We start from the raw sequence: 24,050 nt of genomic DNA, 5'->3' as shown, positions 1-24,050 counted from the left end.
GTTAAGAATTACTGAGATTGCATCAACACCCTGAGGTGCCTCAAGTATCTCTGCTAGTCTTCCTGTCTGATATGTTAGAACAAAAAGGTCATATTCAAGATAGCTATTACAGAAAACATTTCTGTCTAAATATACTAAACCACAACTCCAGCTCCTACCAGAAACTGCTGAGAGGCAGCTGATAAGAAATTCTAGCTGTCGTGGCAGTATCACAGGAGCTGATTTTCCATGAGCCATTGACACATCCTGTATTAGGTAAAATCCCTCTTTTTTAATCACAGGACCACATGTAAGTTTTGACTAGGGGCACTGGACTGTGACCTGCTGTTACAGCTAAGCTCTGATTATATTCTGAGGTCCTACATAAAAGTAGATGTATAATGTGATTTAGAATATCCATCACTTCTGCATCACATGAGACAAAAGTTACAGGAACCCCATGGTCTTCTGGAAGGGCAGCTGAGATAGGATATTTTAGACTAAACACTAAAATAGTGTTTGATCCCTTTGTTTGGACAACCAGCTCAATGTCCTGTGTAGAAAACTTGTTTTCAGTCTTATCAAATGCCATCATAAAACAAGCTAGACTTTTATCCCATAAATGCTATTGGAAGCTGTTTCACACTTCTGCTTGAAAGAAGCCTAAAGATTTCATGACTGAAATCCTAACGTTTTTAATATATACTACTATTTACTTCCAAATATATTCATAAAATGCAACCATATATGAGCATTCATTCCACTTGAATAAAAAAGCAGAATTCCTTTGGTGTTCTGTCATAGAATACTCTCTCTTTCACTGGTCTTCCTGTAAAAACCTTTGTTGTGGAGATCAGAACTTTATCCAGTATTTCACATGATGTTTATCAACTTCCTTTTGTAATGGCAAAAGTAGTATTTCCTTCATAGTACTGGAATACATCACATGATAAATAGTAGCATGAAAACTATCATTTTCATGCTCATATCGGTATTTCAGAATTATCCTATGATCACTTAATGCATGTGAGTCTCGTCTTCCTTCCTTTCTAACTGATGAAGTTTTTTTCCCGTCCATCATACGCATCCAGGTTTGCAATAGACAAAGGTGATGAGAACTGACCCTGACAATTACAGCAAGGTCTAAAGCCTAGGAAAACAAAGCCTGCAATCTTAATCAGTCAGTATATGGAAGGAAAGAAACAAAAATAATCTTCTAATTTTGCAGTATAGTTTAATATTTATAAGAAAGCTATTAATCAAAATTTTACAGTACAAGTGATTTAACTGCCCCTTGAATGAGAGAGAGCCATGTTAACAAAGTAGCAACTCCAGAATTTATAATATATTCTTCCTGTCATTAAATCAACAATCTTTTCATTGCATTAATTTTTGTTTTCCAAGAATAATACTCTCCCTTAGGACTTAACGACTTCCTTCAACTCCTTTTTTATATCAATTCCACTCATTTTGTTTGAAGTTGTGTTAGGATCTGACTCCCAAGGGACCAATGTAATGCTTAATGTTTGAGCATAAAAGGTCATCTCAAAATAAACAGAAGGAATTCAACCCATTTTGAGATCTCAGAAGTTCTCAGGTTGCCTCTGCAAGTGCTTAAAGCTGATGATCAGGATTGACTTTGCAGAAAAAAATTAGTACAGAGTAGCTTAGTAAGAATAAATAAGGACTGATGTGTTTGAGATCTTATTTTGCACTGTGTATTTACTTCCCCAGAACACTATCTGCAGAGTAAAACTTCTTTTTAATTGTGATCCCATTGTGACCTTATCTTTTAGAATTGTTCAATACTTCCTCCTAAATCCCCTTGACTTCAGAAAAAGTGAGAAACGTAGCAGAATTGTAGAACTATTTGTTAATTGGTAAAATATACACTTAAAGTATTAAAATCAAGGATAAGATTAGAGTAAGTAGTTAAGATAGTAGTTCCAAGCAAAATAAAGAAAATTAGTGATATAACAACAGATGTATTTCCTGACTTGCTACAGGAAATGTAATGCTTTTTTTTTTTTTTTTTTTTTTTTTTGATGAAAAAAGAAAAAAAAAAAAGATGTACAACAGTAACTTATTCTACAGTTCATTATTTATGCATATAGTTTTAATTTACCATCTGACTTAGTTTCTGAAGCATCCTGTTTTTCTGTACATCTTAGCAGGTACATAACAGAATTAAAAAAGAAATAATCCTCAGTTACTTTCCTATACTACATATATTTCTTTTTTAAGCAGTGATCATTAAAACCCTCTGTGTGCCAGGCTTTACCTTTTCTGTAAGTAATTTTATTTGCAGCTAATCAATAATAATGAAAAAATATTTGTTCAGTCCCTTTGAATCATGCACAGAACAATGTTTGTACTAAAGACATGAGAAACTGTTGTAGCACGCTTCAGCAGTACTGCAATTTACCTTGTAGTCCCATAGATCAAAACCATTTGCCTGTAGCAGAGTTCAGCATATTGAAATGATAAGGCACTTTCCAATGCTGTTCATTATTTTATGCGCATAGATTGTGCTTTTCTCATCCCCACCAAAATTATGCAGAGTATAAGGGACATGCTCAGGCCCATCGGGGTTTCATAACAGTTTCGCTATCTAACCACACACACCTAAGTCACATCCTACTGTGAAAATAATCATTTTCCCCAACTGAACCCAATTTTTAATCAAAACCAAATTTTTTCCAGCCACATAAATAGAAGAACACAATTTGAAAACCCTGTGCTAGAAGCAAAAAGGAAACTACAGCAGCATAACATGCCCAACGCAGAACTTGGAACAAAGCCTATGCAGGCCCAAGGTTTCCGAGGTACAGTACCATGTCAGCCTATCTTAGTTAAGATGAAAGATCCTGCTCTCCTGCTACGCGACAATGATTTTGTCCTAGTCTGATGGAAATAAGAGTGTTGCCAATTCTCACAATGTTATCACCTGCCTCCTAGCATTTTTCTCTCCTAAAAGTTGCAGCTCCTGGAGTTGTGGGACTCGTGAGACACCTAAGAAACTCTAACCTCCAGAGTCGCAGGAAAAAGAGAACAGTTGATCTTAGTGTTTCCTGAAGGCTGAAAAACAAAGTGCACAATAAGAGCCCCAAAGTAATTTTCTAAATAAAATAATAACTTCTATTCTTGGGAATGCGTGACTCTCTCTTGAGCACCTGAGGTTGGCAACACTGAAATAATTAATTGTACTTTCTGTAAATTACCTTTAGCTGATATTTGGTATGTTTCCTAGCTAGCTCATCTAGCAGGCATCAATTAAGTTAAAAGCCTCAGCACTGCGCTGTAGGAGTTTACAGGAGTACAGCTTCGCCGTAATGTGAAAATTAATGTGCTTACAATAGGCTGTGTAAGCAGCAAAGAGACAAATAAACTTCAACATGAGGTTCCAGATGGAGAATGAGGCTTCTTCTCCTTTGTGATAGTAGGTAGCTCCTCATCAACCCTGCCTAGGCCCAAACTCGTCCGCCTGCGCCCCGTTCCGCAGCGGTCCCGCAGTGTGAGTGATCTGTCCCAGTGCTGGCGCAACCCCGTTGGGACACGCTGGCCTTACGGTATGTCCTGCCAGCCCCACTGCACTGCCCACTTAACCAGATGAATGGAAACCACCACCTTTGCACATTCCTCCTACCCTTCTCTACACAGCAAAGCATGGGAGTGAGGCAGCGGGAGGCTGCAGCTGCCCACACTGCACACCGGGCACGCGGCAAGGGGACGGGAAAGTGGCACCGCCATCACAGCGGTCAGACCTGGCACCAGTCCCAGGTGCTTGGAGAGGAAAGATCACCGGATGTTTATCACTGTCTGTAACACGTGGAACGAGAAATACCGGGGATATTTCTCTTACTGCAAGTGAGAGGGAAATTGTGCAAAACTTTGTAGACATTCTTGATTTATAGTTTAGGGAAGAGGTTTTAAAATTGCCTCACGTATCATTTTTATTGTTGCAATTATTTTAGCTACACAGTATCCACTTCTAAATGTATTTCTAATATGAAAGAGTGTAACTCCCCACTTATGGCTGATCTGCCATAGATTAAAACACTTTTTAAGCTTTGTTTTAATATACAAACTCACAATTTTATTTTTTTTTCTTGGAATGCCTGCACTCTTTATTTCCTCTATTTTCATACGCTGTCACATGCTGCCAGCTGGTATTGTTATGTGCTGTCCCTGCCATATTTTGACTAGATCAGAACTTTTGTCTTTCTTGTTTGTGTTGACTGATGTAGAAAAACCACTCTTCACCCGTGATGCATCACAGCTGAAGGGGACTTTCCTCAGCACCACTCTTAAGAAAAGCAACATGGGTTTTGGATTTACCATCATTGGTGGGGATGAGCCAGATGAGTTTCTTCAGGTGAAGAGTGTAATTCCTGATGGGCCTGCAGCACAAGATGGGAAAATGGAAACAGGTAATTAAGATGGTCCTTTTACATAAGAAATACAATGATTTGTGATTTCTGAGATTCACTCTGTCTATAAACGCATGCATTTTTCTATATCAGTTACTGTATAGATGCCTAACAGTTCTTCTGCAAGAAAAGATAAATCCTCAGATAGAAATTCCTCTAATTTTTTCTTAAGTTGCCAGTAGCTCATATTTTCCTTTCCACACTATTTTAAGGGAAGAAAGATCTCTCCGTTCTCCTACATTGAAATAGACTGAGAAATGCTCTCTATTCTACTACATGAAATCTGGTTATAATGTTCTTTGTTTTTTAGCCTGTATACTGAAGGGGAATTTCTGCATGGACAGGCAGAGAAAGCACAGTCTACTAAGGGAAAAATTCTGGCTTTAGAAAAGATAGCTTTGCAAAACAATCAAAGTCGAGTCTGATCCAACCTTGTTTTCATTAGAACATCAAAATGAGTTTTCAGTGTGACATATGGAGATGTAGGCATCTGTGGACTACTAATAAAGAATCTGTGAAAACTGAATGAAGAAAAGAAACTTCTGAAGAGATCTAAAGCTGCTATTAAGATCTGGATCACTACTGGAAATACTTTCATATCCACAGATTGATAAAAATTGCAAAATGCCTTAAATGTCTCTAGGGTCTATGCATGGATGAAGCATTTTTGAAGGAAGATGAAGTCAGTTTCCTAGTCAGTGATTATCTCCTGCAGGAGAATACAATGACAGAATGATAGAATAAGTCAAAGGGTCCCCAGCCACCAACCTCCTGCTCAAAGTAGTGATAACTTTGAGGGCGGATAAAGTTTCATCCAATTTCATCCACAGGAGCATAGAGAATGCTGAAAGATAGAGATTCCACAGCCTTTGCTGACTCCTGTCTTGCAACTGTTCTCATGGTGAAGATTTTTCTTCATTTTATCTGATGTGGATTTCCACTGCTACAGCTGCTTACTGGAGACTGTCATCTTGCATCGACACTGCCCTGTCACTGTGCACAGTCTCTCTCAAGCAGTCCTTATTCTTCACATCATAGTTAGACTATGCATCGGCATCAGAGCTTATACGTAATTTTCCATCCATTTCTCACTAACATGTTATAGAAGAAATAGTAGTTTGGGATTCACATTATCTTTGCAGAAAAACCAGTTCGTGGTGGCCAGAGTCACTATGGAGATGCAGAGAATTTTCTAGCCTGAGACAGTTCACTGTGGATGGAGCAAAGCAGCAGAGAGTGTTCCTTATATTCTGTTAGAGTACAGGGAGCAAACATGTAAACACACATAAGCACAGATAATGTAGGTGGAATAGTCCCACATGATTCTTCTGGAAATTTCCTTTCATCCTTGTTCTGGTACTGCAAAGGAATAATTCAGACCATCATAGTTTATTGGAATAAATCCCCCTAATCTTTTTCTGTAGGAAACTTCAGGACTTTGCAAGTAGGAAGTGTGAAGGTAGTGAAAAGAATTATTTTTAAAACACTATATTTTGCCCAAAGTATTGTATTACTGTTGGCATGATTGTTTATGATTCCATATTAATGAATTAACAAGTAATTTATATTTTACAAATAATAAAATGTAAGAAAGAAGCAGAACATAGATTGGTTTTTGTTGGTTTTATTAAAAAAAAAAAAAAAAAAAAAAAAGCAAAAACAGTCCACTGGCTTTTTAATTTTCAATTCTTCTTACTGTTTTAACTTCAAAATGCAACTTGGTTGCCAAAGGCAAAATTAAAGTAGCAGATAAGCTTAGTAACATATCTTCATATCTCCTAATATTTTGTTATTACCTTATATGCTGCACGAGATATTTTCCCTGCTACTCGTAGTTTAGCATTCTCAGATGCAGCACCCAAATACCTGCAGGTGTGTCTGGTGTGGGGACTGGTTGTGAAGAATTGTTCATATGGAGTACTTTACTATGGAAAAGAGAATGTCCTTACATTTTATTTAAATTCTGATGTTGAAATTCAATATAGATGTCCTTGATGTTCATTGTGGTAGCCACAGACTGTAATAGGAATGCATGAGGGAAAAAATGAGCTTTGAAATGAATCTTAAAATAGATTTTTGTCCTGAGGTAATTAATTCATCTTAAGAATCCACGATAGAAATATACATTCAAATGTGCTCTATAATTATTTTAGTCTGTTATGTGCAAAGTTAAATCTCTGAATAAATTCTGTAGGCAGATGTCTTCATTTCTGTGAAGACTGACAGAGTTCTGTTGTAAAGTAATTAGAGAATCTCAGGCTAATGATTGTGGCATCTAGCATGGTTTCTGTGAATATTTGCAGTGATTCCTAAATATGATAATGGAAAACAAAGAAAACTTATTTAAGGTCATAATATTCTTAAAAGCTCTGTTCAGCCAAGAGATTGCATACTCAGTACTTTTCAAACTAACAATCAAACTATGATTTTCTACCTATTCAAACATGGTACAATCTAATTAGCTGGAGATACGGCTGTCCAAGTCCTGTTAACAGTGTTTGTTGATAAAGCTCTTAAAATCCTATGTTTCAAAATGACTTGAGATTACAGATCTTTTGTTTTGTTAGGTAGACATCATTACATGATGAACAGAGATTTTAAATAGGTTTTAAACAGAGCTTTTGAAACAGATTTTATTTATTCTTTAGACATGAACGGTGTGTTGTGCAATTTATGTGCACTCCTGCTACAGTCACAGTCACGGGAGGCTTTAATAAGCAATCAAAATATCGTATTGTGTCAGCAGGGTACCATAGTAAAAAGCTTGAGGACAATGGCTCTACAATCTGTGAAGTGACATGGATGTGGGGGATAACCACAGGTGCTGGTGTACCCATCTGTGCTATAACTCTGGACTCTTTCCCTTGCAAGGCTGATGCTCTTTTATTTTATTTCTTTCTTTATTTATTTTGTCAACTGGTAAACAAAAAGCTAATGTTTCAGACAGGCATCAGACATGAGAAAACAGTAAGGAAAGGCACATCTCCTGCACCTTACCGGATCCTGACTGTATGCTTGAAGACACCCGGTGTACTTACTCTAATTGTTAAAAAAAAAACAAACTCATAGAAGACTACTATTGTAAATTTTTACTTCTCTATCCAAAAGCTAGTTTAGTGTTCAGATTCAAGTACAGATACAAGAAGAGAAGGATAAAGCTATGTAAGATTCATTGTGATCCTTTTAACCTGATGGCAACACGGTGATTTCACCAGCAAAACAAAACAATTTTGGATTTCATCACTTGGAACACGGAAGCTGCTGCCTGACAGACTTGTCATCACTGCATTGCCATGAAACAATTAATGCAGCAAGGCGAAGTGAGTGCACTGACATACAGCATCGCTCAAAGCACAGTGCTAGGCATTAAGAGGTATTGCTATAGTTGCTACAGGCCCACAGCAAACCTCACAAGCAAACTCAGAGGAGCCATGTCTCAGTGGATACATCAGAAACAGACAAAATTACATTCTAGATCCTATTTGCCAGATGTTTTGGAGTTCCTGAGGGCTGTTATGCACTTGTGTAAATCTGGCATCTGTGATCTAATGGCTCTTAGAAAGGCGTTTACAGTATTACTAGGACAAGTTTTAGCATTTGGAGTTCAATCAATCTGCTGGATATGAACATTACACCCCACAGTATCTCCATCTACCTCAAGACAGCCTAGGAGATGCTGATACCACATACTTTCCTGCAAGGTTCCATTGTTTTATCTTGGCTGAAGCCTCACACTGCCAATAGAAAACTTTCTACATTTAAGGGGCTGCTGAATCCCGTTAAAATGCTGAGTGAAAGTCACTGGTGAAAGACTGCATGAACATGTAAAGATTTTTATACAGTGAATGATTTTGAATGACTGCCATTTTAAGGCAAACACAGAGTTAGGCCTGTGGCCGACTTAGATCAAAGATTAATCTGCAAAAGTGGAAACTCTCTCCAATTCTCAAGGTGATTCAATGGGCTAGATAAACTAAAACATTCATACATAAGAGGCACAGGAAAGATTTTCACTAAGCACATTTTCATAAGCTTGAGTTCCTTTGGTAAAAGATTCGAGAAATGGCAATAGTGCACAAGTAACTAACCGGGTTTGCTGATGACCATTCTGACTAATACATAGCAATGGTCGTTGCAGGATGAACTTCCCAGAAATGTATCCACATCTGTGATGAAGTCATACAGCTCAACAATTTGAATCAAGAATGGGAAATATTCTCTCTCATTTCATCAGCCAATCATACGCTTGGCCATCTGCAAGATGCTAAATTATCTGTAAGCAATGCAGACCAGCTTTTTTTTAGAATCTGTTCTCTCAGAAATTGTAGCTTTACTATATTTGTTAATCTATTCAAGAAATAAAAAATAATAATAATACATTTGAGATAAGATTTAGCTAATACAAATATAAAAGTCTACATGATAGGTGTCTACACCTACTGGTTAATGCTGCCAGCAGGTTAAATAATGTTAACCTACACCAGTAGGTGTAGACACTTGTGTAGATTTCTATATTTGTTAGCTATTCATCAGTGGAGAAAAATATCCATCTTTTGTATGACCATTTTTAGATGACTGTAGAGAGATGAAGTCTAGAAATTAGGTGATGTCTGTCTCACATATACTACTCCGAATTTCTGCTGCACTTGTGTGATATCCAAAGGGAATAAGCTCACTGCTAGAAATACTTGATGGAAAGATCGACAGCCTCGTTGATATCCTTGGGCCTATTATCAAGTTTTGTATCAATCTCCTATAGATAACGAATTCTTCAAGAATCTGAGGTTACTCTAAATACAAGCAAATTAGAGAGACTGTGCATGCTTGTTGATCTACAAATTCACTAGTGTTCTTATTCACTTGAATAAGCAAACGTGAAGTGATAACAGGGAGGATGACCCTACAATGTTCCTAATCTTGGGGAATAATTATCTAGTCATCATTCACGCATCTTTCTGCATCGTAACACTAATGGTTCACAACCTCTATAAAAATTACAGTACTCAAGAGAGAAGGAATTGAGTACATCTGCAAAAAGCTCGAACTTATTACTGGTTTGTTTCCATTTTGTTGTCCATTGTGTTTGTCCATTGTCAACTCAGATGAACAAGCCATTATCTCATCCATTATCTGATCAAGTGAGATTCAGACTGTCTAGTTACAGCAAAGAGGAAATGTTGAACTACATATGTATGAGGAATGCCTTATGCAAATAAATAAATCTAAATTTAAAAAATGCGTATTTTGGCTGTCAACTAAGAAAATGAATGCTGTAGGTGAATATCATACAGGACTTACTGTTTCATGACCACATGCTACAGTACCTATTAGCTTTTTCAAACAGATCAGATGCTGTCAGTCAAGATCCAAGTGACACTGACATTGTCCTCTTTTACAGTATTTCCTCCTCTAGCACCTAGCTGGTTTGTGCGATTGTCCTGTCAAGAAGCTCACTAGCAAGGAACTCAGTGAAGAATTGTTCACATGCATATGTAGGACTTCAGCAATACCAGAAGTTGTCTGGAATATAGTTAGCCCAGTTCCCTGACACTGTTTCATCAACTCACTCAGCAGCACCAGAAAGATTGGTGTCACAGATTAAGGCGTTGTTTTTTGAACATTAATGTTCACTAGACTGTGTTGCTACTTGTATTTCTGAGGAAGGAGTGTCATCATTATTCCTATGAACAGGCTGAAATGCTGTTTTGGGATATACCAATGCCTCACCAAGTGTCAGTCTTGCAAATACAATCTTATGCCATGCAGCAAGTATATGAGGTTGGAGCAATGTATTCAAATCATTTTGAGTTATCAGACTCCCCTGATTCAGCCTGGACAAGAGAAGGATAAGGGGAAACCTTTTCAATTCCATGAATACCTGAAAGGAGACTGCAGTGAAGATGGAGCCAGGCTCTTCAGTGATACCCAGTGCCAAGGCAAGAGGCCACAGGCACAAACTGAAACACAGGTGGTACCATCTGAACAACAGGAATCACTTCTGTGCTGCATAGGTGCTAAATCTCCTGAAGCCACCTGGCCATGGCCTTGGTTGCCCTGCTGTGGGTATCCCTGCTATGGCATGGTTAGGCCATAGGTGCCCAGAGGTCGCTGCCAACCTCAATCACTCTCTGTTTCTAGGATTCTATGGTATTTCTCCCCAGAATAGCTTGCAAGTGTCATGTGACTAAAGCCAAAACAGTTCAAGATGTATGAGGGCTGCTCCAAAATTAATGTCTCCTATTTTATTATGTTGGTCCACTAAGTCAGAGTGGTATGGCAGAAGAGGTTGAACCTTCCCACTGATATTCCATTACATTTTGTTGCCATGAGACAGACAGCAGCGGAGGAGTAGTCTGACAAAATGGTGTCCTACAAGGAAGTATGTACAAAATAAAGGTGTGGAATTGAATGCCTCTATATGGAAAAAATTGGCACCCATTAACATTCATTGGTGCTTGCTGAAGGTTTATGGAGCCCAGCCAATGAATGTGAGGACAGTGAGGTTATGGGGGTTGTGTTTCAGCAGTGGTGACAATGACGGTGGTACAGATTTCTAGGAGCATGGCATGCAGGCTCTTGTTCACTGATAGCAAAAATGCATAGATACTAGTAGCAGCTGTGTTGAAAAATAGTGTTTTGTAGCTGAAATTTTTTTCTATCAAATAGCATTTTTCTATCAATAGCATGGAATAAATTATCATGGAAATAAATAGGAGGCATTACTTACAGAGCAACTGTCACGGAGTTGACCAGATCAATCTATGTCCATGACAGGGGCAACAGGCCTCTGCCCTCTCCCCCCCACCCCAGTCCCACAAAAATGGGAAGGAAGGAAGGGAGGAAAAGAGCAGCAGCAACAATCTATGGAGGAAAACTTATTTTACTATAATATTGGAATACAAGATAACACAATATATACAATTTAAGTGAAATTGAGATTAATAAATCAGACAAGATGAGAGAGAGAGTTCCCGGGACCGATTCAAATCTGAAAAGCTTGGAATGGCTAGGAAAGCACCCTCCAGCACCCACTGCAAGGCAGCAAGAGAGCGCCCCCCCACCTGGAAGGGCCAGATCCCGTGACTGCTGTAATGTACAGGGATAGGTACCTGGGATTGGGGCAGTGACACTTTAATATCCTGTACACGACATGATGTTTTGATGTGGAATACTGAAACCCAAAAAACAAAAAACATAGAACCATGACAGCAACCAACCAATGTGTATAGGCAAAATTAATTCTGACTTTTGAGGCAAATTAGCGTAGTGCTGCTAACTGGGAAGCAAAAAAAGACCAAAAAAGTTAATGTCAATATTAGCTAAATTTTAGAATATAAATGTTTGTATTCCTCTGCTTGCAGAAAAAAAGCAAAAGTATGATCCAATTATACTTAAGAGATTTCAGTCCAAAAACAGATGAAAATGTCACAAACTTTCTATTTGATTTCACTTATTTAGTCTGTCACTTCAGCTGGCGGAAGTGATATGACCTGCATTTTTGAATTCCAAATGGTGACAGTAAAAAAAATACTTGCATTAAGAATATTAATAGCAATAGGGCAGCAATGCAGCAGAAAGATTTTCTTTTTTTGCAACCCCTTTCCTTTCCATATTTTAAAGTAAACAATTCATTGAACTCCATATATAAATAGAGAGCACTTAGGTTAATGGAATTTTGAATGATTGTTTTCTAACATTTTTTCATTACGCTTTTGTGTATTTCTGTTGCTTGCATAAACTTTCTACAGTGGTCACTGTAATATTGTAAACTTCTATTTAAAGTAGCCAAAGACCTGGGATAAAGCACCCCCTTCCCTCACAAAGGTAATGAGTTCTAATCTTGATGAGGTTCCTATTACAGTGTTTTCTTCACGTCTTTATTTTGTTACTCACTAAATTTCAGGGTACTCTTTGAATGATAAGCAGAACAGGCACTAAAAAAATTCCTACCCATATTTCTTATACCACACTCTGTTACTGTCTAGGTCTGAGGGTTTTGTGTGCATCCTTCCAATTCATTGGTTGGCTGGTGGGATATTCAGTCATCTTGTTTTCTCCCTAAGGTGCAGAAAATCCACATGTCACTATCTGTTCTGCCTGATACAGAGCTAGAGCTTGAGTCCACGTTGCTTATCTGTCAAGCTACTCAGCATTCATTAAGCACTGCATACAAATCTTTCTTATTAAAACCATCCCACTTTGCATAAATATTCCTCAAGGTATGAAGAGAGCTATTGATTCTTTTTAGCTCTGTCATTTGGCTATTCCCCTTGAAGTTTTCAATTAAAATTGTTTATACAAACTGGAAGAGCAATTACAGCAGAACATCTAACTTAGATTTCAAAATGCTTCTGAGAAAGGACTGTATGTTCTTTAACTCATAAGAATAATTAGAAAAAACCAAATTCTTAAGAACTTCTTGTCCTCACTTACATGGTGTCTCACCTCATGCGATGATTTTATTTTCTCACTATTATGGGACTCAGTGGTACCTGTCTCTGTGTCTTGTTTTTTAGCTCAGAAGGCTGTGCTCAATTGTTTCATCACCCAGCTTGTACTGGTAGTGTATGTTGCCTCAACCCAGGTGCAAGACCTTGCACTTGGCTTTGTTGAACCTCATGAAATTCACCTGGGCCCACTGCTCAAGCCTGTCTAGGTCCCTCTGAATGGCATTTCCTCCCTCTGGCATGTCATCCACACCCCACAGCTTGGCATCATCAGCAGACTTGCTGAAGGTGCACTCTGCCCCGCTGTCAGTGTCGTCGACGAAGATATTAAACAGTATCGATCCCAGCACTGACCCATATGGAACACCACTCCTCACTGATCTTTGAGCTATTAACCACCAGTCTCTGGACTTGATCCTGCTGCTAGTTCTTCATCCATTGAACAGTCCACCCATCAAATCCCTATCTTTCCAATTTGGAGAGAAGAATGTTGTAGGTTACTGTGTCAAAGGCCTTTCTGACAGCTAGATAGATGACATGAGTGACTCTTCCCTTGTCCATTGATACAGTTACACGCCAATAAAAGGCCACCAGGTGCTATACCTTTAGCATAGAATGAGATCATAAAGAAATTAAGAAAGGTGGCAAAATAAAATACAAAATAGTAAAGGTAAAAAAGCAGAAATTATGTTTGGAACATGAACACATCACAATATGCACAAACTCTGCCATGCACAAGATCAGAGTGTATGACAGTACTCAGAAGCCCATACATTTGTTCTTCATTCTGAGCTCCATCATACAAAATCTGCAGACTCTAGTTCAGACATTTTAGGTTGGTAGCTGATAAATACATTGTCATAATTCTGATATTTATTAGGACAGCTTTTAAGTTTTGGAAGTTGCCAGTTGAGTAAGCAGTGTGCAATGAACTCAGTGCCTGCCAAAAATGCTGCTGCTGCAGAAATAACTTCTCTCCTATCAAGTATAATTAACATCTGTCTCACATGATTTGGCTATTTGTATGAACAGACAAAAATATACATTGAAAATAATAGTCATCATCATCTCATGTGCAGTTTCATTCAATAAATAATGACATCTTATTCCTTATAAAAAGAATAATCTTGGAGGGGAAAAAACTTCTTTCTGTATAAAGAGATGATGGGGAAAGTGAGATCATACTGCACTAATGAGGTTAATAACCTAGAACTGTACTTTTCAGTATCATCAGCCATTACACCTTCAATTTTCTTCTAATTTTGCTTATGTATAATTTTATTATAGCATTCAATTATCAAAACAAAATGTAAACATTCAGCTCAGTTTCAGCTTTTTTTTCATTTTGTATTAAAAATTAAATACAGTAAGAATGCATAAAACCCAAGTGTTCAGAAATTCAGCTCTTTATTTGCCTCGAACAGTTCATTGAGTACAAACTTTAAAGCAAAAATTTAAAGCAAATTTTGAACTCTTTGAATACTTGAGCACTGTTTAATTAATTACTTTTAAGTTACAGTTTCTGCTCCATATTTAGAGTGGGAAAAATTCAACTTAGCACTTGTGAAATGTACTACTTGAACAGATGAACATCTGAGAACTTCAATTTCCCCATCAAAGATGAGAAATAGTCAATTCAGAGCTTTGTAAAGTGCAGTAAGTAATGAAGTTAGCATCCCCCATTATAACTAGATCAAACAGTGAAGAAAAGAAACCCGATGGAGGTTTATCTTAGCAAGATGGTCTAGGCTGAGTGCTATATTGTATCCAGTTGTGTGGGGTACATTACAACAGAAGTCTGTGCTAAATCACATGTACACCAGTTCTTTTGTCAGTGTTCTGAGTCTCTTACCTGATGTGCATGGCATAAAGTAAAAACATCCAGAGTTGCATTAGAGAAGAAAAAACATTTTCAGGCATATAAATTACATTCCAGGAAGTTCGTGAACCTTTTACTAATGGAGGTTAAAGAGACATTTCATGTAATTCTGTTATGACTTCACTTGTAAGGCATGCCTTGCTGTACGTTACCCAAATTGGGATATTAGAGCAGGGCACATCTCCTCTGACCCTGTTTCACTTAGCCTTTGGAAGAAGTGCAAAGTTTATTTCAACACTTATACATCTGCCTCTTTATAATTGATGATACTGACATTTAAAAAAATAATAAAAGAAAAGGCTTCTTTGTTTACAAACCTGTAATGAAAATTTCTTGCTAACATGCCAGAGCTGTGGCCCTAAGGTGGGCTCCAGTAAGCCAAAGGGAAGGTGTCTGTCTACAGCTCAGGCACTGCCCCTCACCAGACCGTACTACCTGACCAGATATCACCCTTGCATATAGCCCACCAATTTAGATCCCTTAGATCCCTCTGTAGATCCCTTAGATCTTAGATCCCTCTATAAATTCAACAGGAAAATCACGCAATGGCTTGGTGCAAATCACTGTACCAAAATACTTAGAATGTTTATTTGTTCATTCTTTTTTGTATCACTGTAGAAGCTATCTATTTTGAAGTTGGTTTTTTGTTGTTCTGATATCAACAAGAGAAGTATAAAATGCTATTTTTTTTGCCTCTCGTCATTTTCCAAGCAGGTTAGAATGGCAGCAGCATTATTCAGAGTTCTAAAAAGCTTTCTGTACTCTGCTGGATTGTTTTGAGCAGTCTGCTTAGTCTGTTCTATTGCAATTATTTTCTGTATATCAAACAGTATATTTTTATAGGCCATATTTGAGTGCATTGTTGCTTTCATCAGAAGGAAATACAGTCAGCTATTATATAAGAGATTCAATCATATCTAGTGCAGTTCTACTTATCTAAATGTTTTTTTTTTCTGAATTGTTTCGCAAAAAAAAGGATAATAATAGTAATTATGCTTGAACTATTGTTTATGACAAATATGCTACTCCATCCAAGGTGCTGACCTGATGGATTTTTATTTCAAGCTCTATCATGCTGTAAATACTGTCTTTTTATAGACTGTTCAGTTCTGAATGAGGGATGGTGAGATTTTAAACATTACATTTACTACACGAATAATGAATTCTCCTTTCCTAGGATGTAAGATATGTAATTTCAAGTCAAATGGAAGTAATGTCTTAGCAAAAATGTTGGCATGCAAAATTTTCTTTAAAACTGTTTGAATTGAAAGTAACGTTTGCTTAAGAAAGTGAGGAATCAAAATCAAGATGTTCCTTATTTGTATAGACTTTTAATTGATCTAGTTCAGCCAAAGGGTCACAGACTGGCGATGTTTATCTAATCTCAACCTAGAAAATACATCTCATAGAATACATGGTTGTTTGTGTGACTTCCTTACCACCAATACCTTAACCTTCTATTTACCAAGGCTGTTAAAACTGATGATTCTCTTAAGGCTTGGAAAGCAGCACATTTATCTGTAGAATACATGTAGGTATAGATACAGTGGCCCAGTGGGAGTGTGGCTCCAGCACTGACACCAGTATCAGCCCTCCCTGAGGCTGCTCTGCACACTGGGTCTTTTTACAGCAACCTCCTATACAATCATTTTCAAAGGCATAATCTCAGACAGAGCATCACTGGAATAGTCCAATTCTGTGTCACCCTTTCAAATATATTTTTTTCTAAGCTAGTCTGTTAGAGACAATCCATTAGGAAACAATAGCACATTCTGTATAGTGAAGGTATCTGAATGTATCTTTAAATGATCAATAGATAGTACTATAATATTGGTTCTGTACTTGAATTGAATTTTGAATGTTTGTTGCAGACTGTTTTTATGTGTGTTTATCTGTGTGGGGATGTGCTCGGGGTGAATAATTCCATATAATTGTATGTGTGTGTGAATAAGTATGAATATATGTACACATTTAATATATTTAAATATATATATAATTTAGTCAATTTCTGGAAAAAAAAGTTCCATCTCTGGGATTTCATGGAGATAGAGGAAACTATATCCTCATTTCATTATGTCAAATATTATGAATATCATTGAGGGCCTCTGTGTTAGGGATCAGTCACTTTTGCAGAGGGTCAGTCTGGTCCCAAAATGCATTTCCCACACAGAAATGCATCCACATGTTAATGTAGCCTTTTGTGGGTTGTGCATGAGAATTTGGAACTAATTCTCTTCCACTGTAGCTTCTGTACTACACACCCTTCACCTTGGATTGACAGGAAGAGCTGAGCTTTCCCTCTACTGGATGTTTGGCTGTTCTATCCAATAAGCACAGGAGCGGCAGTCTAAATCTAGACCTGCTGTTCTGTTCTCTCTCGATTTCTCTCAACCAGCCTTTAATGCAGGGGAAAGGAAAAAGCAGGACAAGTGCAGGAGCAAGAAGGGATTACACAAAAAGGTCTAAATCAAAGGATAAATAAGAAGTGCTGTCTTGGTATTTCAAGATCTGTTTGAACAGATGCAAATGCATCAAATGCATGTAGGCAACCTTTAGTCTATTGTTCTCCACATATGATTGTTTTATTTTGTTCTATGACATAGATATCATAAAAGAAATCTGAAACAATTCCTCTCTGTGTGAAGACTGGAAGGAGAAAATTGATGGGTTAAGCCAGTTAGTCTTCCTGTTGTAAGAGCAGCTCTATCCAATGCTGTGGTATACTTACTCCTTGCTGTACTATATGTTGTACAGCATTGTTGTATCTGCTTCAGCAGACTGAGCAAGAATTTTAAATTTTCTTGCAGCATCAGCAAGTTCCTTTCCCAGATCTCAGATCTGACAGAGGCTACCATGACAATTTATTTTTTTTTTACCTCTGTTTGCATTTTGCAATGGCAGTTCTTAGGATTGGTATGTATATATAAAACAAACTCCTTCAGAAGAATGTCAATGTTTCATGCATTGTAGCCTTACTTATTATATTTCTATCAGTGATGGAATTAAATGTTCTTTTAAATCCTGATTTAGCTGGAAAAGAGAAATAACAGTAAGCTTGTAAAACTTTTGTTCTTTTTTCCATTTCTTTACACTTTAGTCAATTTGGTGCAACAGTATTCATTAGCTGAATGCACATTTCATATTTTTGTGTTTGATTCTGTTTTTTCATTTGATAACGCTCACATAGCTAATTTATCTTTTAATGGTGACAGCTTTTAATCTCTTTCACGTCTTGTTGGTATCTGAGCACATCTGGGTCTTACTTAGGTATTCAAAATCTTTGTTATGCCTCTAGAGCATGCTTCCCAAATGGATTCTATTTGTCCAAGTGGAAAAAAAAAAAAAGAATATATTATCAATCATTTTAAACTCATTTTAAACAGTTTTGGTTTAACACACTCCCCATAGCTACAAAGCAATAACAACACAGACAATTTGTTCTACTTCTTTTCAGAGTTAGTGGAGAGGGAAAGAATCCTTCATTATAGAAGAAATTTAGAGAGTGTCAAAGAACCAAGTTGGGAAAATATTTAATTAGAATCCAAAGTAAAAGCTGACTACACTCCAGTGAAGGAAAAGCATATCTGATATGTGCACACAGTTCTTCCTCATGAGAGTAGAAAACTTACCATCTGACTCATAGCTCACCTTTGACAATTCTGTCTGTAATTATTGTAATATTTTCTGCATTGATACGTTTGGGGTACATTAAAGGTTATCTATGTAGGGACTGTGCAAATACCCTTCAGCTTCCTTGGCCAAAGTGTTGGGCAGTGGCTGCTGATACTGGATAAATCTTATTCTAAACATCCTCTGCACCATGTTTCTCCTTGCATTGCTAGTATTCTTTACTTTTTTCAGTATTTCCATTTTAAGCGATGTCTTCACTTTCCCTGTTCCCAGTCCTCTTTCGCTACGCTGGCTTGCAGGGAATTTTCATCCTAAGGAGCTTTTGCTGAGAGCCACAGCCTGAAGCTGATCATGGGGGGGGAAGGGTGTCAGCCCCATCAGAGCACAGGCTGTGCTGTGCCTTCTATCTCAAGAAGACACAGCTTGAAGAAAAGTGTCACCTATAGTTATTAGCAGCACTTTAGACCAGGTGGAACTTTGATTCTCCTTCTAAATCATTACTGCTTTTGAAGCACCTAAAGATATTTGAATAAATGTGAAAATCTGTGTACCTCTGTATTTCTAAGGTGCATTTCAGACAAGTTCTGCTAGGAGAGCTTCATGATATTCAGCATTCAATCTGCAAATAAATTGTAATAAATTCTGGAAGCTGGTAAATTCTGAGAAGGAAAATGAATATGGTTACCACAAATATCAGTTTAGTGCCCTCTCTATTTATGATCTCTATCATATAACATTGTGTAATGAGGTTGAGAAGCATTTGATGCTAGTTTTCCCTAGCATATGAAATCATACATAGAACTAGCAACTTTACTGTAATGACATTAACAGCATTTCAGACTTTTTTATTGCATAAGCCTCATTTACTGTAAGCAGTTAATCAGAATGGAGTCATAGAATCATAAAGGTTGGAAAAGACCACTAAGTCATCTAGTCCAACTATCAACCTATCAGCACCATGAATATGAATATGCCTTCCCAAGAGAAGTCATAGTTCTCTCGTATTATGGTAATACATAGACTTGTGAAATAATATGAAAGATGGAATAGTTTCTATCCTAATGGAAATAAAATGATAGAACTTTTCAGAAATTATTTCTTCCCAGTATTTAACTGTAATCCCAAATATTTATTAACTCTGGAGATCCAGCCTTGACAACGTTTCAGTAGCACTTGACAATATGCCAAGATCACTAGACATTAAATACACCGACTGATTTATTTAGCTTTTATGTCTGTAAAAATTGTCAGTGCTAAACAATTTTGGGGTCCCTTGCTGAGGAGAGCTAAATTTCTGCCAGTTTGGAAATGCTATGATCTTCTAAATATTATCTGGGAATGTAATACACATTCTTTCACTAGTATAAAATTAGGAAAAGAAATGTAACTGTGATATTTTGTAATTACACTGTTTTGTTCATTGTTTTCAATTGTCATAAAAGTGTAATAGATTTTACAATTTGGTTTATTGTCCTATGAACAAGGACACATTTTTTCCTGCTATAGAAGTATCCATTGTAAACCCTGTGAAATCAAAGCACACCAAGTTAAATAAATGCAGAATTCATTCACTCAGCTATGCTGAACTTTGGTAGGACACAGTTATTTATAGTGATGTCTCCCTTGCCATTGTCAGCAGATCTGGATTTGATTTGACTGATTCATGAAGACAATTTGGGGTTTATTTTCATGAACCTGCAATTTCTTGATTATACTAAATGCAGAAAGAATTAAAATAGACAAGGAGTCTTTCATTGTTGTACCTAGGGTTGTTTGGATATTTTATTTTAACCTTGGGTGAGTTTCTTGAGACTATAATACCTATCAGAATCAATAACTTTTCACTGTACATCTAAAAATGACTAATAATTGCAGCTGTCACCTTACTGTGAATTTTGTCTGGAAATTGCTTTCTGACAGGGCATCTGTGTGAGCAGTGTGCATGTGCAAACCTTAAAAATTAACAATTTCATACTTGAACTGTTATAAAAAGCAGAAAGAACAAATGTAGATACAAATTACTTATTTGATACAAATTACTGTCAATTTTTAAAACATTCCTTCTGTTGAAGGAAATCTGAGAAAGATTCACCAGCATATTCAAGGCACAAACACAGTCAGTAAGGTAGTTAGGAAATCATTTTTAGAGACAGGGAAGAACAGAGCACCAAGCACAAGTCTGTTTCCTTTCACCTTTCTCTAGCATTCTGCTGCTGACATTTGTATCTCCAGATCTTCCTGGTCTTTCCATCCTTGTATCATATTGTGTATACTCTCGTCCATTGCTTCTCCATAATTACCTCCTGTCTGTAACATGCTGCATTCCTGCATGTGTTTCTCTTCTATGCTTCTCCATGCACTTTTTCATGCAACGGATAGTTCTTAAAAGGAAATATGCCAATTGGCCATCTCATTTCTCACCATCTTCGTAGGTTGCCCAGATAAGTGTAAGTTGTGTACAAAATAAGCTTGAGCTAAATTTTCCAAGCTTGTCACTGTAGCTACAACCTCCACTTGGCCACAACTTGTGTTGTTTCTGATGGACGTGGAAGACCTTTTTGTTCTCTACAGCTGCCTAAAAGGAGGTTGTGGCAAGGTGGGGATTGGCTTCTTCTCCCAAGTAACAGATAGGACGAGAAAGAATGGCCTCAAGTTGCACCAGGGGAGGTTCAGGTTGGTTATTATGAACAATTCTCCAGAAGAGTGGTGAGTCATTGAAACAGGCTGCCCAGGAAGGTGGTGGAGCTACTGTCCTTGGAAACATGGAGATGTGCTGCTGAGGGGCATGATTAGTGGGCATGATGGTTAGACTAGATGATCTTAGAGGTCTTTCCCAACCTTACTTGTTCTATGATTCTATGAAGCAGTACATCCTCAAGAGAGGTGGTGGCATCTGCTTTCTCAGGAGCAGGGTGGAAATACTGTACGGAAGCATATGTAAATAAGTGATGATCTTTCAAGGAAAGGTTTAATATAATGTACATTTTGAGAAGGGCTTTTTAACTAAAGGCCAGCCATGGGATGGTTCTCAGTGAGGACACTAGGAGATGGCAAGCATACTGAGACTGCTTTTTCGGTATGGACAAATAGAGAAGTCTGATATGGGATGACAGTCATTCTTAATAACTTATTTTAATTTACATTTGCTCATTAGCTAATTAACAATAAATTTAAACGTAGAAAATTAATGCTTTTCTAAAGAGGAAGGTAGTGTGTTATTATACACTGAATATCCTTTATTTATATAATCTGAGATTTGTCTGTTGAACACTTACTGGTATATCAATAACACAGCTCCATTGCTGAAAGAGTTAGATTCCAGCCATTAAGCTGAATCCTTTCTTCTCAGTGGAAAATTAAAGAATATTTACCCTGCAGTGGTGTTACTGATGTTCAAGTATTTACTACAGGAGAAGGGAAGCCACACAAAAATGTATCTCTACAGTGCTACAAACTTTACAGGAATACTGAATATTCTAGTCTCCTTCTCAGAAAGCTAATAAGCCAAAGCTGAACATAGAGAAGGCAAACAAGACATACGAGGAGGCAGAATAAATGCTGGGATGTTGGATAATCTTCATAAAAGGAGAATGTGTTTCTTAGCCCTGCAACTGCAGCAGTGAAAATTGACCTTTGTCTAACCAATGGTAGGCTGGAATTTCCGTTTTTTTTATAAAGCAGGTGTGTTTTAAATAATGTGGTAACTGGGATTTTTTTTTATGATTTCCTCCATCTCACCAATAAATTATTAAGCAAGCTGTAATTTAGATTCAGTGTAGTGTTCAGGAATAGGCTGAAAAACAAAGGAGAAATTAATCTGTAGTGAAGATGTTAAACTGTTTTGCAAAGAATAAAAATATACTGTCCTTGAAAATGAGTGATTGGTAGTGAAAGAGGCTCCAGAGATATTCAGATAACATTTGCTTGGAAGGAAGGTCAGTTAGATAATTGATTACTCTCTATTAGCCTGGAAAAATTACCGTAAAGCCTGAAAAAAAGGAATTCCTCTATTGCTCTTTAATACACAATTTTAAAATAATATGTTTATACATTCCTAAGAAACTATTGTGTAACCTTCCTGGTATAGAAATGATGTTAAAAGTTCTCTGTAGTAGAAGTAATTCTGTTCATGATTTTAATATTAAAAAAAAAAGAAAGAAAGAAAGAAAGAAAATAGAGATAATACATGAGATAAACATAATTAAAGATTGAAAAGAGTTTGTAAAACTCTTGAATAAGAAGGGGCTCTCGTACTAGACTTACATCTGAAGATGATATTTGTTAATGAATTGGTAATCATAGATGACTCCATATTAAATATAATGAGGTACTCACAGGTAGTAGGCTAGTAGTTAAAATACATATATTTCACTGGGAATTATTTTACTGATTTGAAAAATGTAAATTCTCTTAATATAAATATAATACTTCCTTTCCTTGAAGTTGTATAAAAACATTAACCTGCAGTAATCCAGACTCTTTTTGAAGTGTTTGTCTGTGGTGGTTTCAAGGTGCCAACCTTGTGCCTCCGAGATGCAGCAAGATTTGAGGATTTCCTTTTATGTATCTTCACACACATACATACACACACACATAGATACTCTAAATTTCTAGTTTGGCAACACAGTAGATGCTCTAATGCCAAGGAGGTGGCAATGAATGATCAGACAGTTCATTATGAGTGGCACAAGATGTTTAGCCAGAGACAAGTTCCTCAGCATAAATTTTGAAAGTGATTTAGTGGTGTTAATAGCAGTGCCCGGGACAACAGTCATTGTAAACATTTCCTATGGGAAGTACTTGGACACATTATAATGATTGACCTTGCTAAAAAACACATTAAGGCAGCACTTTCAGTCTAGCTTCCTATTGGTTTCACAGCCACAATTTGACTCTGAAACAAGCACCTGATTTCCACAAGTGCTGAATGCCAGCAGGTGCTGTGGTCAGCAGAACAGAGACCTGAGTGATGGCACAAAAAGCACATCACACCTTTTAATCTTAGCTTTAAACCTGATAGCAAAATCAGAAGGTCTGCACTAGCAGCTGAAATTAGGCATCTGGATAAGCACTGTGAGTGGATCAAGAAAAATGGAGTATTGAGCAAACAGTATTGAAAGTCACAATCGAAGATCAAAATCAAACCTCATTGCCTGTTCCTAAAAGCACTCAGCTTCATATATATTTCAGCATATAAAGACATTCGTACATATGCAGAAAATGCCCTTCACCAGGAACAGGAGGCACTGCCTGTTTCCCAGCAGGGAGAGGAACTGCTCAGTATTTACATCATGCTCTACCATAGCCAATGCCTTTAGGCTGTTGGGAGGCTCACGGGCCTACTTCCCCCCTCCTGAGAGCCATTACCTAGATAAATGTGATGCTCTGAGTATGGAAATGAAATGTTGTGTGTACAAAAGAAAATGTGTTGAAAATTCTGACCTTCTTTTTCTAAAGAAAAAAAGGACTTGATTTTTGCATGAGCCTCTGCACGGTGACACCTTTCAAAGTATTCCCAAATAACTATGCGAACGTGGCATGCATTTTTTATCTTGCTCTTCAGATCCACTAGTGTTTTGTCATTCAGTTCATTCACACCAGGAGTTTCAAGATGAGAAACTGGTTCTTGCAAGCAAAACCTAGATACAATAGGTTTATATAATTTGTAAATAAAAGGCTGCCTTG

The 24,050-nt window shown here is 37.2% G+C and overlaps 1 protein-coding gene across 7 annotated transcripts in view; it reads left to right on the top strand.

Moving 5' to 3' along the window:
• MAGI2 (membrane associated guanylate kinase, WW and PDZ domain containing 2) overlaps positions 1 to 24,050 on the top strand; it is a 699,053-nt gene that overhangs the window by 554,650 nt on the left and 120,353 nt on the right. For all 7 annotated transcript variants that reach the window (XM_052680840.1, XM_052680841.1, XM_052680839.1 and 4 more), the window contains 2 exons: positions 2,683 to 2,804; positions 4,227 to 4,409. In XM_052680840.1, coding sequence (XP_052536800.1) covers positions 2,683 to 2,804; positions 4,227 to 4,409 — 305 coding nt within the window. The remainder of the gene's footprint in view (positions 1 to 2,682; positions 2,805 to 4,226; positions 4,410 to 24,050) is intronic.

Source organism: Tympanuchus pallidicinctus, unplaced genomic scaffold, assembly GCF_026119805.1.
Source record: "Tympanuchus pallidicinctus isolate F22 unplaced genomic scaffold, pur_lepc_1.0 scaffold19, whole genome shotgun sequence".
NCBI lineage: Eukaryota > Metazoa > Chordata > Aves > Galliformes > Phasianidae > Tympanuchus > Tympanuchus pallidicinctus.
The sequence above is the reverse complement of the archived record's forward strand: the minus strand, read 5'-3'. Positions and strand labels throughout refer to the sequence as shown.